This window comes from Phycodurus eques, chromosome 5 (genome assembly GCF_024500275.1).
Source record: "Phycodurus eques isolate BA_2022a chromosome 5, UOR_Pequ_1.1, whole genome shotgun sequence".
NCBI classification, from domain to species: domain Eukaryota; kingdom Metazoa; phylum Chordata; class Actinopteri; order Syngnathiformes; family Syngnathidae; genus Phycodurus; species Phycodurus eques.
This window is the reverse complement of record NC_084529.1, coordinates 16,980,082-16,995,620: the sequence shown is the minus strand read 5'-3', so window position 1 is coordinate 16,995,620 and position 15,539 is coordinate 16,980,082. Positions and strand designations below refer to the sequence as shown.

The following is a 15,539-nucleotide window of genomic DNA, read 5'->3' as shown; positions in this document are numbered from 1 at the left end:
TTTGAGATTTGCAGCTTCTCTTTTTTTTTTTTTTCTATTGGGCCTGCTCATCTTAAACAACTTGCCTTAATTGCGTGCCAACATACACTGTAAACAGAAGCGGCAGTGCTGCGAGTGTGCAATAAGTCAATGGAGAAGAGCTGAAATAACTCATTGACTTCTACGAAAGTGAAGTACTGTACACACATACCGACAACTGTCCCTAATTTGAGCATTTTTTCCTTCCTTATGATAAAAGTCAAAGGCCCGACTTTTGAAATTCTCTCAAAGATTAACCAGACCGAGTATTGTGCGGTGCAGTGTGTGTTAAGAGTGTTTTTTTTCCTCCCCGATCTGTTAGGAAAACAATAATGACCGACAACAGTGTTCAATATTTACCACAGCAAATCCTCATGTGGGTGGTCAACACTGACGACAGCCGAATCACGGATGGCGTGATGGTTATCGGACAAGCTAAGAGTTATGTTTAAATACATATAAATTACTAAAAGGCACAGCCACCTGTAATATTTGTATATTTCTGGATTTAAAAAAAAAGTGAGTTTAATTCATAAATAAAAATCACACTCCTCTTGCCACAAAAAAGAAAACAAAACAATCTCTCCTTTTATATACTGTATATGCCTCAAATACCGTGAAAGCCGCTCGTGAAAAAAAACCGACATTCCACTATATGAGGCAACTAATACATTAAATCAAACAAAGTTGGACAGTTTTTTATGAGACCTGTAAGGCAATTCTGACACTTGTGACAGATTTATACTGGATCAAGACAAAACATACTTGGCAAAAATTACAAGTACTACAACTTTTAGCTGGTGCCATTAAATCAGACTGTGTGTGAACTGACATTACCTCACCTCAGTCACTAGTTGCAGAAAGGTGAGCAACTTCCTTTCCCCGGAAACAACATGTTAAAAGCAGTTCATCACCACAGGAATAGAGCGCCTTATCGCAGTTACAGTAATGTATAAAATCTCAAGAGGCTCTGCTCTGCCTACTGGTCACGGCTCTATTGAGGCTGTACTATGTCTCTCTCTCTCTCTCTCTCTCTCTCTCTCTCTCTCTCTCCTCTTCACTATCATTACAGCACGTAAATTCCGTTCCGGTACTGAAAAGTGACAGGGGAGAAAACAACAGAGGGCAACTAGGTGAGGATTGTTAGAGAGACGAGCTTGTAGCCGCACATAGTTGAACATTTATTATGTCAGGAAACATAAATCATCTGCCTGCCTGGACACACTGGCCAATGCATTAATCCTTTGAGGGGGTCATTAAGTGTTTAACGGGATAATTACACAGCAGGTTTGGCCGACGGAATGTTTAAAGAGGTGACAGGTTGATAAAATTATATGATAAACATTTTAAAAAAGGAATGGATTCATCCAGCAAAGATTTGGAAATATCCAGAGGAAGCCAGTGGCTGCTTGACTCAGACAGAAGCATTACATTGATTTTTAGTTCTTAAAATATGCCTTTTTTATTTAAAAAAATAAAATAAAAATCAAGCCCTTGTACTTGTTTATAGGTATGAAAGTCAATAAATGTATTGTCTGGTTTGTTCAACATGATACAAAACTATTGCCAGACAGGGAATTTCTGATGGGTGAGAGGTCCAGGACAGTCTTAGAAGCAACTACTTTGGCCAACCAGCCAACAGTCCATTTTCTAACATTTACTACGGTTTCCAGGATCACGGGGAAGCAGGAGTCTATCCGAGATGACTATGGGTACTTGTTGCCTCACAACAACTGTCTCTCTAAGGCACTGGTATGTATTTAACATATTACACGCCACCATCACCTCAACGGTTGAGCTGTCAAAAGGTCGAGGTGTCAAAAGGTTGAAGTCAAGCATTTCTGGAAGGTCAGGCTGAGCAAAAAGCAAAAGATGCCTAATTTTTTAGTTTAGGTTTCCATTCCGAGGCGGAATCAATGTAAGTAAATGTTCGCCTTCTTCTTTATGTGCCCCTTGATTGAGTGGCGACCAGTCCAGTGCTTTCACCCGAAGTCAGCTGGGCGTGGCTATCCCTATATTAGTGGCTATATTATGACTGTCTATACCGTTCATCCTCAACAGGATGAACAGGTATAGACAGTCATAAGTGTTTGTAAACAATAGGTGCCAGGGTACGACCGGGTGGTCGAAAGTGATTGACTACCGCTGACTTGAACGGAAAACAGACAGAACCTCACCATGTTTGGGGTTGCACCGCCCAGATGTACCCCAAAAAGGTTTAGGTATTTTTTTTATTTCCTTCAGATGAAAAAAAATAATCCAGCGGAACCTTGAGGTGGATGTCTGTCATTGAGTAATTTAGCAAAACGTAATGGCTAGCCTACTAGCTAATGTCAGCTCTACAGCACGGTATCCATTTCACCATCAAAAGAGCACATTTGTGCAATTAATCAGAGCAACGGAAAAGTCACGTAATTAGCCAGTCCCTCAATTATCATTCAACTAAGTCTGAATTTCCACCATATCTGCAGTAGTTTTGAATCAATTTACCTGTTGAAATGTGAATTATGGCCACCCTCTGGTCTCACTTCCAAACAATTTACCTCAAGTAACAGTGTTTATTTTTTTACTGATACTTAACACACAATCAAACTATGGCGGTAGAGAAGAAGGCTAAAATCATCATTCAAACATTTGTGCTTTCTCACTTGCTGTGTCTTGGTCAGATGACGTGTCAGGGTTTGTTTACTATTTGTACCATCAGAGTTTTCGGCACCTGGAAGTTCGTGTGACATCAGGGTTAAAAAGGTCTACAGAAAGTGGATGGATGAATGAGCTTGGGAATTCTTGTTGGCGATCTGCTTAGGTGCAACCAGGATACATTACAGTAGCTGAATTACAAGCCAATAAATTGATGACAGTTTTGTACTTGAACTCATCCTAACCTTCCTTCTAGCACTCCAAGAAAACTCCATCGTAGTTAGCCTTGCCGACCTGAATTCTCTTGGGATGCCCTGTCTGTGGAAACGTACGTCCCAGAAATGTTACAGCAAGATGGAAATGGACAGAGCAAGGCACTTACGAGGAGCGTGAAAGAAGGTTGTCAAAAGGTCATCGCATCTCGACAACTGAGGTACAACATACGGTACTGTAAAAGCAGGAAATAAACTGCAAGTCAACCAAATGCAAACGCTTCAAGGTGCAAGGGGTACTGAACAGAACTAAAGTCTGTGAATGCATCCGGTTGGGTTGGTAGGACTACACAAAAGAAAATAATAATAAACGAGGCGAGAAGCAGGTAAGAGCTGGAGGGACTCCCACCTCCATATATCACACTTTCCTCGCAGAGAGTGACAGAGCCGCTTTATCTAACTCTGACATGCGCGACCCTTCAGGGAAGAGCATGAAACAAGTACACTCCAGGGCTCAACCTCCGGCAGCTGTCAACAATGTGCGATCATTGCCATTATTATGTAATTAAGAGTCATTCCTGCAAATGACGGGCTTTGAAATAGTTGCCTTGAACACTTTGCTGAACTATTTAGAGAGGGGAATTAATTATTTAAAGGAATCCTTAAACACTTCTTGAAGCCGATTTCCAGATGTACGGGCCAAATTAAAAAGGTTGAAAAACATGCCCTCGGGAGAGGAGCTGGAGAGTCGTTTGTCCTTTGGTGACAGAGCACTAAGTGCTTTCTTTTGTACTAATAGCTAGAACAGGCTGAGTCAATCATTGCCCTCGTGTATGATGGTTTCCCTTTAACAAGTTTCACAGTTGTGGGTGCAAAGATCAGCAGGTTCACTGAAGAGAACTACAGGATAGTCACAAAAAAAGATAATGCACAGTATATTATTGCCAAATAAGTGGTCATCCATATATGATTTCCCATTAGAATCACGAGAGCTCATTGAACTATGATGTCATGTTAGCCGGGAAGTTCAGGGGCATGAATTTGTCTTTACAGGTCATCTTAATCTTATAAGGACATTGAACAGGATGGGAGTGACGATAAATAGTCTGACTAATTCTGTATCTTGGCACGTGGCTATCATTTAGTTGGAAATGACAAGAAAATATAAGCAATATAAGTTTAAAGACACACGGGTGTGCCAGATAAGCTAGGTTAAGAGACGTCACGTGTGCTGAGAATGAGGGCACTGGGTCAGTGCCAGAGCAACAATAAAAGTGCCACTATTGCCTGGTGTCGTCAAGACACAAAACAGAGCACACTGGGTAAACACGTGGGGAGACCAGACCCCCTATGTCGAAGTGTCTGGGATGCATCAAAACAACAAAGCGAGAGGGTCAAGTCATCGGGAGATTTGCGGTGCAAGTTGGGGCTGCCCCCGCTGCTCGGGTTGCTTATTAGTGGGGCTGAATCTTGTTATTAGATCCTGTTAGTGGGATTACAGATTGGGGGTACTGTGAACACAACTTCAGGAACTAGAGGTTGGAAAGTCATATTGTAAAAGATGTTAACTCAGGAAATGGTGAGAAAATGAGGGTCATTACAGTAAGAGGAAGGACTTTTTATTTATTTTTATTTTTTTTATTACAAGTTTGGTGACTACCAGGCCTCCCATTCGGCTCTGAGGTCTGAAGTCTTTGCCTTTTTGTTTTTTTTAACACTGGGTAAATATTGTTCCAAGGTTGTTCCAGGGATGGGCATAATACATTATAAATTGTTAAGTACAGTATTTGTCGATTCTCATCCAGGTCCAGGTTATGGTAATCCGCAAAGGTTGAATCAAGGTAACGGGATTGTTCTTGTTAGTTGAAGAGGTTTCAACTTTTAATCCAAAAGGCTTCGTGAGCTCTGAATTTTAGATGTGGTATACCACAATTTATGCCTCAGTGGTTGTGTTCCTTAGGGGTTGTCAACAATAGGGTGTTGTTGATGTTGTTGCCCGGTGTGGTTAATGAAACAACCGTCCTGCCGCTTTGATTGTTATGCAATCATTTTACTAACCACACCGGGCAACAACAACAGCAACCCATCTGCAGATTTTATTTTATGTCATAAACGGATATTGATAAAGCAAAGGGTATCTATGTGGTAAAATGTATATAAAAACTCAATATAAAAATAATAATTCATAAATTGTTACCATGTGTGAATATATCAGGATTCTTCAAACTCCCTTTACTACAGTGCTGATCCAGATTTCACAGCATTTAGCATAAAAAAATAAAAATAAAAAAAAGAAATGGGGGGGGGGGGGGGGGGGGGGAAACATTATGAAAATCTTATTAGAAACACTGCGAGTGCCTGGCAACCAGTTCAGGGTGTTCCCCGCCTCCTGCCCGATAATAGCTGGGATAGGCTCCAGCACACCCGCGACCATAGTGAGGAGAAGCGGCTCAGAAAATGGATGGATGGATAATTAGAAACAGGTTATTTACGTTGCATATACACTAGAATTTCTATCCTCAGACCAATAGTTTGCAGGTAAAAGTACATTTCCATAAATGGGCAACCCAAATGATTCGCACTGATTGCTTCCAATGTCTTGAAATAAACCATGGCTTGGTGAAGTTTGCACAAAAACAAATAGTAGTGCCGCTCCAGCACTATTGCAGACCACTAAACTGAAGACTCCACAGTCACCATGACAACTCCTGAGATTCTAGTCTCCTTATTGTAAACTGCTGTGCCATCAAAATGATTTACTGCAAAAGAAATGATTACATTGTTGCGAACATAGCAGTGAGGGATTTAAACCCTTACATACTGTTCAGGTCAAATTTGGCTCGTTTTGACATTTGACAGCAATAAAAATACCCTAATTATCATTCCTTCTCCCTGAAATTCAATGAATTTTCCTGAAGTGACTTAAATAACACAAAAATTAAAATATTTGAAAAAAGAGTGGAGTTTGACCCGTGTCTACTAAAATAGATTTTAGATTTCAAAGTGTGTTAAATCAAGGAAAAAGGTGAGAATGGTGGAACTATGCATGCCTTAAATATTAGTATTTTTTATGGGACAGTGGTAACAGTGTTCAAGAGGGAGCTTGAAACAGTCGTGAGAACTGTCTGTGTATTCGCCACATTTGCACAGGAAGAAACACGCACTTGCATGTTTAAAGGGTCACGGGGGAATCTCAAAACAGTGAAAGAGTAAAGCTGCAAGAATGAGCAAACATACTAAATACTAAAAACTGCTGATCGTAGATGTTTTTTTAATCTAAAAATCAGTGGTGTAAAACATTAAAAAATACTTTTTCTACATTTTCTCTGAAACACTAATTATGGGTTAATCATCCATTTCACAATGTTATACATTTTGAAAAGATCTTTAGTCGATAATCTCATGTAGACAATTATTACACAATATTCTTCAAAACTGACCCAGATCATACTTTGTGTGCGTGGAAAATGAACAGTACTTAAGGGTTAAGAGGTGCAACCTGTGGGGAAATCGCAACAAACAAATGTGTTTATGTGCTTTACCTTGTGAAAGAACCAGCACCTCTGCTCTCAGGAATCTTTTTTTTTTTTTTTTTTTCTTCCTCCATGAAAATGATAATGTGCTGCTGAGGAAGCAAACAAGGGCCGACCTCAGTTTGAGCACAATAATGTAAAGCAGCTGCTCGCTCTTCTGGAACTCGCCATGACCCTTCGCCTGGCTGTGAACACGACGGAGGCAGCAAGAATGTAACATGGGGTGATGACCTGTTTCTAACAGTAGCACAGCACTCCATGTCTGACTCGCCCGCGCCACGCTGTGCATGTACACTAAGTGCCAAGATGCTGAGAAGCAATGAAAGTGCAGAGTGATGTGTGTTTTTATAGGCTCTGCTGAGTGTGATGTATGTTTACCTATCCTAATGCTGGGACGGTGTAATGTACGTCAAACAATTTAGGGATTAATGGTGTGCACAGACGTCATAAAATCATCACTTGTTGCACTCTCCATTTTTCTGAAATGACCCATGTCAAATAACGCCATTGTGCTTTCTTTTCATCGTGAAAGTGATGCCGAAATAACTTGTAATCAATTGAGGAGTTCCAAACGCAAAAGCTGACATAATGCCTGAACGCAGCCTCCCCGTGGGGTTTTGTTCTAGTTCTTGGAAAGATTGAAAGACTTGTACCAGAGGACCTCAGGCAACGCGAGGTATGCTGGAATGAAAAGAGCAGGTCAGTTCTGAGGTTCGGGGTTTAGAACCTTAGCTCTGGCCTTCCTGGAAACGAGTTTGCATGTTCTCACCATGATTGCGTAGGCTTTCTAAACCTTTGTCTATACAGCGAATGACTGGCGATCATTCCAGGGTGTAAATCAGCTAGGATAGATTAGCATTTGCCTATATTGCCAAAAGGCCGAGCTGGCTCTATCTTGAATGTATTAATAGTAAGTTTGAAAATTGAGACTGAATGTGCTTTTTTAATTTAGAGGCCAAGCAAAGAATCCGAAGAAAACCAATTGAGTTGTCCTACATGTTTTTATAGTATGATTTATACTACGTGTAAATGTTTTTGATACTTATCTGGCACCCAACAAATATAATGATTGTAAAACAAAAACCAGTCAATCACTACATAATGGGTGTCGAGAACAACATTTTCCCAATCATCAACCAGGCACTATGTCATAACCACAGTCTTGAAAAGCTGTTGATCTCCCTCGCCACCGCTGTCATTTTGAATTTCTTGGTTGAACCAACCAGTTGAGACTAGACCATTTTTGAATAATTAATGAAGCTGCATTTCCAGTGAGACTTAAAAATTTGAACCATTCACACGAGTCGTAAAAAGTGTTTTTTAAGGGGCATGCTTGATGGCCGTTTCACTCTAAGTCATGATCTGCATTAAAGCCCACAACTGTAGCGGGAGAAAAGCAGATGCAGGCCTTTTCCTCACTGAACCTGTCCTCTGTGTGCATAATGAGAACCAGACAAGCGTTCAAACCATAACACACAAATCTCCGGTTCATTATTAATAGCAGATTAGCCTCCTTATTAAGGGTAAGGCGGGAACCGGGGGACAACTTGAACAGAAGGGGAACGGAGTGTGCAAAAATGTTACCAGATGACAAGCAGCCACTTACACTACCCAGGTTGTCAGGCTAACCAGCTTCCGGATGGAACTAAAGGCAAGCAGAAGCCACGAGGAGACCAGGCGGTGTTTAAAGTTGAGGTCCCAAGGGCTTGCTACTCTCCATTCCCTTTGATACTGTAAACACCATGTGAGAAAGCGCTCCTTTTTAAGGCAGTCTGGGAAAAAAGTCAGTGCGGTTACACCAACTTTGCATGTTTTATGTATCCCACAATCTAAACACAACTGACAAGTATTGTTTTATTTTTTTTACTCCAGAAGCCATCAGGTGGCAATGAACGCTTCAGCATGTTATGATAAAGTCCAGTAAAAGGGGTAATTGTTGGGTTTTATACAGTGGTGGGTGAGCAGTACAATACAGACATAGAGATGCAAAGTTTTATAAGTGACTCGGTAAGTTGCAGTCATATTAATCGTTCTTCGCAGAGGATAAAGAATACAGTATAAGTGAGTACTGTTATGTTGTCTGTCTACAAGTGTTGCTCCATCGTTTGTTTAAATATCATTTGCATAACGGATAAGGTAACAGCAATGCTAGTTTCTTTAGCCCATCTAAGGTGTTTTGCATTGTGTGTTACCGTTAAACTAGCAAACACTCCTAATTTAAAGTTGTGTGGATGTTTAAATACAGTATAATAACAGTAATTCTCTGTTTGATGTTTAGTTTAACAGTAAGTGCGAACTAGTAGAGGCAATAAATAGTATGAAGCCATTTTTGTAAAGAATCTTTCACTCTCTACCAAATTGCTGCTTGATGTTAAGTGAGTTGAATTTGCTGTCAATATCTAGCACTCGTATCACAAATGTTTGCTCACAAGTCCAATAATTTTTTTTAAAATGGCAGAGCGACTGTTTATTTAACCAATCAGATTTCAAATTCATCCTCACAGGGCCGGCCAGAGCCAACTAGCTGGCCCTCGAAGACGTCAGCATTTTTCTGTCCTCTGCTGGTTATAGCAAAATTTGTTCATGTCAACTTCGACTAACAATAATGATGCATTTCGTTTACATATTTATGTTTTCGTCAAGTTTTTAGATAAATATTGCTTCTTAATTCCTCCAGACGCTGTACGTGGCACAGTTGCGTGCTGCTATATTACGTTTTTGTATAGTACTGATGATTTCCATAATTGCGATATCATAGTGGTAGTATTAAGAGGTGGATTAAGTGGGGTAAATCCCCACGGAAGGCCCTCGTACCAAATCAAAAGCACGGCCTGCCACTGCTTTAATGAGAATTGTAACCAGATCGTTTGGTAAAACTGCGCTACTTACTGCATGACCGTACCTGAAAATGGTTCCCAAACAAGACAAAGGATGCTACTGACTAGATTAATTGCTAAATTGGTCAACAACATGTATATATAACAATCCTCCCTGTGTGCTGCATCTCCACTTACTCCTCTAACATGAGGCTTCTGCATATTTCACGGTGTTTAGCACTGGCTGCATGCCCTAAAAGCAAATATTGCTACGAAGACCGCGAGAAGTGAGATGTCTGCCCTTATTCACTGAGTGACTAATGGTGTGTGTTGCTGTAAAATGCTCCGCCGGGGCCGAGCTGTGGGCTTTGTTGTAAAAGAGATTACCTGTTGGCGCGGGGCTTGGAAACGAGGAAACACAAGCTAAGACTGGATGTAATCCATGTCCATAAATGTCGGCGAACGCAGGTGACTCTAATGAGGCCTGAGTCATTAACCGCAGTGCAAACACTGAAAGGCCCGCGCTGATGTCTCAATTTATCATTTCCTAAAGCCATATGAAAGAACATTAAACCTTTTAATCCTGTTTATCATCTCACTTGGGGCATTGAATGGCTTCCAAGAAGACAAATCATGCAGTGAAGTTCAAAATTAAGACTTATAGGCAGAGGCGATAGATAATGTATGGATAGCTAGGTTGATGGATTAATGGCTAGCTAGCTAGCTTGATAGCTAGATAGCTAGATATGAAAAAACTGTATCTGTAGTGGTATTTTTAAACCCACAAATTAATAAAAGTCATAGTTTCAACAAAACTGATACTTCCAATAAAATTCACAATTCCTAATTTATATACATCCAAGATAAATATCATGCCTGTAGGCGTAGGGAGTTCTTCATGGGCACAGTTTGACCTTATTCTATGGGGATAACTGATTCAACCAGTCTCTCTCAACGAATTGTGTTCTACTGTTGAGGAAACACTGTACGGTTTCTCAACCTGTACAACTTTTTTTATTCTACTTTCGGTGACTAAAAATGGAGAGTGGTTAACGTGCATTTGTTAAATCAGGGGGTAGGCAAAAATTTTTGCTGAAGGGACACATTTGATTTTTAAAAAGCACGGATGTGGCAAATGAGCATGTTAGATTTGTGCTTTCAGTACTTCACTTTTTTTTTTTTTTTTTTTTTTTTGCAAAAAGGTATCTGTACTTCTGCTTAATTACAGCGTGTGAAAATGTTTGCCACCTCTGACAAACTGTTGCATTAAAAGTCAGCACAAATAGTCTTTACTTTCCAGCCATAATGTTACCGCTGCACTTTCAGCCCTTCCATGTGGAGGCACTAGAAAGTCAACAAGCGGCAATTTGCCAACTACTAGTCCACATATAGAAACTCAATAACCCCTGAAGTGAGACCAAATGACGCTTCTGTTTATTTACATTGGTATTACTTACACTAGTGTCTGACTGCAGGAGATCCAGTGTAAAAAATAAACAAAATAAACAAATTAAATAAATAAACTGCTAAATAAATCATGCGAGTGACCTCATGGGAAAAGCTAAATGTCACAACATCAACAACAGTGTCTGACTGGAAACCGCAGCGCAAAACTGATGACTTACTGTAGGAGAAGGTGAGGCGAGGTGTGACGTCATGCTCCGCAGCAGCCAAGCAGAGAAAAATAAGAAAAAGAGTGCAGACAGGGAAACGGAGGCGGGCCATACTCATTGTCCACATTATCTCCTGAGGACAGGCAGTCAACTGTTTTCCTTTCACGTATTGGTGGAATTCATCAAGTTTCTTTTTTTTTTAAAGTCCTGTTTATTTTCTTTCTACCTCACTTCCCCCCTTGAGGATCAAGGCGCCTTGAAAGGAAGCTCTATGCTGTTCGTGGCACACCCTGGTGTTGGCAAGTGATGCTGGTTTGGGGGGACGGCCTGCACCTTAGCCTTCTCCGCTCCGTCTCCATGCGTACACAACAACGAAGGTTCATTCCCTTTGAGAACTGCGGAGAAGGAAACAGAAAAATTTTGAATTAGTGAGCAACAAGGGCTAATTTGTGGTTTTATCGATTAAGCATCAATAAACTGTTTCAGGCCCACCCTCCCACTAATTATTATCTAGTAAGTTAAATTAGCAAGGAAGTTGCATTGTCGTTATTTGTTGATTACTTTGCATATTTGCATCCATATAGTATTGGCTAAACAACAAGTGACAAACTCAAGAACGTGGGCCAGAACCAGCCCGCCACATCATTTTACAAGGCCCACTAAAGCAAGTAAATTCTGCCTACTTTGGCAACTATACAGTATACACTACCGGTTAAGTTTTAGAGCACCCCAATTTTTCCAGCAGTTTTTAAAATTGAAATTTATGCAGTTGAATTTATCATTTTACTCTGATATGAAAGCACATAACAGATAAACTATTCAAGTTACAAAATAAATTATGAAATAAATCTACAAAAAAAAAATATTCTAAACCTTGGGCCACTATAACAGCTGAACACACTTGTGGCATTATCTCTAAATGGAAGTCAAATATTCTTCAGAAAATTCTTCCCAACTCTGTTGTGGAAATTCCAATAACTGTGGCACTTGTAGGTTAAGTTGCTTTCACTCTTTTGTCCACTTTAAAGTTAAAATCTGGAGACTGTGGCTTTTGAGGAGTCAAAAGCTTTAGAACACGCCAATTCGTTCCTTTTTAAAAAAATTTTTTTTACTGAAAGTCAAGTAGTTCTAAGTGGTGAACGTCTTGAGGAAAAAACTACACCATTATCCCAAACTGAAAAATAATATAGATTTCAGAATAATACAAAAAGGCCCATTACCTAATATGTAATATGATTGCCCCAGCATATTTATCTTTTGTTGTTGTTGTTTTTTATGATGAGTAACTAGTTTCGGAGAGAAGTCAAGGTAATATCATGGCAAGCCACATAAAATGTGCCTTTCCACATATGTGGAGAGCCAGGTTTGGCCCGCAGGCTTCGAGTCAAGCTGGCATTCTCATCACACGCAACAGATGCAAGGTCATACTGCTACCACTTCCTTCTCAGAGGGCTACTAAAGTAATATAACTACTGTGATAAGTTTCAGAATACTACAGATGGTAAAACATGGCTACAGAGTGCTTATAAGGTCAGGGTCATTTGATAGAGTCAGCTGCTGACTGCTTTATGCCACCAGTGGCGCTTATCTGCGTATCTGAATCGCTCCTACCTGCTCTTTTGTGCACCTCAACGCAGAGACAAGAAATCTGCAAATTCTGGGAAATGTTTGCTGATCTCAAAGTAAAATGGTTTCACTCAGATAAGAGTCCAAAACACACAACACAGCATTGGCATTCTTTTGGTTGCACATTGTTGAGAGATAAGAGACTGAGCAAACACAGCAATACTTCGACTTACGAGTGACCCAATTTACGAGTTTTTTGGACGATTTGCTGGCTTGTATTGCGAGTAATGAGTTGAGATACGACCGCTAGATGGGGGAAGCGAACTTCACAACAGGCAGCATTTTGAAAAATAGTGAACGACTCTTGACAATAGATGCCACGTGTGCTTGTTTCAAGCTGTTTATTGCCACTCCCAGTTTAAGTTTACTGTAAAACTAAATGTATAATGTGCACCCATGTTAATACGCACCCCCAAAGTTGACCTCAAAATTCTGGAAAACCCTTCTACCCATGTATAATGCATTTTTTCAATGCATGATTTTGCTTCTACCCATATGATCAAAACATGAAGTATTATTTGTATTTTGTTAGTTTTTTTTCAAAGAATTATTCTGAAGTTAAGCACTTTATTTGAACACTTAATCCTTTTTTTTTTTATTTACTTGCTCTTATTTTGAAATTCCCAGCCCTACTTTTATTTAGTAAATTAGAAAACACACAGTTGTGCTCAGGCGGCACGGTGGCCGACTGGTTAGAGCATCAGTCTCACAGTTCTGAGGACCCGGGTTCAATCCCCGGCCCCGCCTGTGTGGAGTTTGCATGTTCTCCCCGTGCCTGCGTGGGTTTTCTCTGGGCACTCCGGTTTCCTCCCACATCCCAAAAACATGCATGAATTGGAGACTCTAAATTGCCCGTAGGTGTGACTGTGAGTGCGAATGGTTGTTTGTGCCCTGCGATTGGCTGGCAACCAGTTCGGGGTGTACCCTGCCTCCTGCCCGATGATAGCTGGGATAGGCTCCAGCACGCCCGCGACCCTAGTGAGGAGAAGCGGCTCAGAAAATGGATGGATGGATCTATTATTCAGTATGTGCGTATGGATGTATGTATTTATGTATTATACTGGTCCCTGGTGCACACACCAGAAGGAGCAGAACAATTTCCAAATGTTGGTATTTTTTTAATGATTTATTTGAGTTACAAGCATAGTCACGGAACGAATGAACCTCTTAAGTCAAGGTACCACTGTTCATTATAGCCACTGATTCTAGTTGTCTGCTGTTTGTCCACAACTCCTACACCAGCAATGGACTTACAAGGCAATTCACACACGTTGATTAACTGACAGCAGTTGGATGTGGAAGGAAATTCAATACACATATCCCAGTTACAACTGCAAACACACCATTACAGCGGCCTCAGGGAGTCCCTAATTAAATGCAACTGACAGGAGATTTGGTTTTCGGCGAGATGTGACGATCGATAGTGAAAGGCGAGCGAGCAAAGAAGCTATTCTGGGGGTACTATGAGACGCAAACACAGACATTTCCACGTCTGAAGCGGAAGATGATATTGGTGATATAGTGGAGCGGAGAGTCCGGCCAGGGAGACACAGACGTTACACAGGCATCAATAAACACTGATAGAGTTGTTGTTTTGTTTTTTTAAACAATATTTGGTTAAAATTATAGACATTTTCATCACAACTGCAAGACGCAACGGCATTATCAAGTATCGGTGAGTTGTCAAATGCAAGTCCTAGTCCCACCCACTCTAGAAATAAAAAAAAAAAAAAAGTGGTATTGGTGCATCGCTACTTTTGAGAGGAGAGCTGGAGTCAGCCAAAGAGCGAACAAGGATCCCTCTGACAGCATAACAATCTATATGCAACTCTGCACTCCCGCATCATGCATAAACTGAATCATCCCTTTCACTCTCCACACAGGCTTGATAGTGTGCTCGGCTATAGATGACGCTGGCCCGTCTTCGATGCCACCCTATATAGACCCTCCACGAACACCAACATCTGCCTAATCGGTTCGACATAGGGATATTTTACACCGCCAAACAAAAATGTCACAAAAAGTATATGCAGTGTATATACTAGAAGTATTGTATATACTAGTAGATACATAGTATATACACGATACTACTAGCAAGAGTTTTGGGGATTGGTTCCCCCAGAAAAAACAAAAAGAAAAACAAAACAAAAAAATTTAAGAAGAATTTGGAGAAAAAAATAATAAATCCCCAAAGCTGCAAATATGCAGGGGGTCCATTGTATTTTGAGATAAATTTATACATTTCATACATGCAATTCAATACCAATGTGTGATACTTTAGAGAGGCACAGGTATGTTATTTGTCCAATTGAGGTCACCATTAACACACTCTGAACAAGCATATGCCTATTAAAGCTGCATGCTCTGCTTGAGTGACATGAACAACATGTCAACATGTGAACAGACGATTTCCTGCCTTAAGCATTGGCACCATTCCTCACACTCACGGTCCTGGCAATGTAGTCAGCGAAAAGCATTATGGGAACCCGAAATTCATTGCAGTAATGTTTTTAACTACAGCACTATACAATATCAAGCTAAATGTTACTCTTTACTTGCATGTGCTCCTGTCGATATGGTTATGAGCATGTACATTAGCTATTCATCGGGCTAAGGTTGGTATTTGTGTATTTATTTAATAAAACTCTGTCTTTGATTTGTGTTGCAGTGGCTTTCCGATCATGTTCTTTGTATTCTTAAGCAATTTGGTGTCTTACCAAGAGAGTTGAGATTACTCAGTAAGGAGCCCGAGAGACGTTATGTGAGCCATTCCTGCCACATTAAAATCATATCACCAATAAAACTAGCTGCACCAGAAATGTGCAGATGAGTAATTGCACTACACTGACCTATGGGGGAAAAAAAATCTGCGATGCTCTGAATTAGCAATAAGTGAATTGCAATATAGTGAGGGATTACTGTAACTCATTACATTATATTTACTTACTGCATGTAATCACTGTATGTTTTGAGTGTTATTTTTCTCGTCAAAAAACACATTACAAGCATTTTTCTTGGGTTTTTGGAGGAGGCTGGAATGGAGTAAAATGGCATTTACATTCATTTCAGTGGGGAAAGATG

The 15,539-nt window shown here is 40.3% G+C and overlaps 1 protein-coding gene across 3 annotated transcripts in view; it reads right to left on the bottom strand.

The window, feature by feature from the left end:
- Positions 1-15,539, bottom strand: part of sema4ba (sema domain, immunoglobulin domain (Ig), transmembrane domain (TM) and short cytoplasmic domain, (semaphorin) 4Ba) — a 63,140-nt gene that overhangs the window by 22,618 nt on the left and 24,983 nt on the right. For 2 of the 3 annotated variants that reach the window (XM_061677791.1, XM_061677790.1), the window contains one exon: positions 10,845-11,227. In XM_061677791.1, the coding sequence (XP_061533775.1) occupies positions 10,845-10,959 (115 nt within the window). In that variant the 5' untranslated portion in view covers positions 10,960-11,227. Of the gene's footprint in view, positions 1-860; positions 5,116-10,844; positions 11,228-15,539 lie in introns of those variants that run through there. The other variant, XM_061677792.1, reaches the window with a different exon arrangement.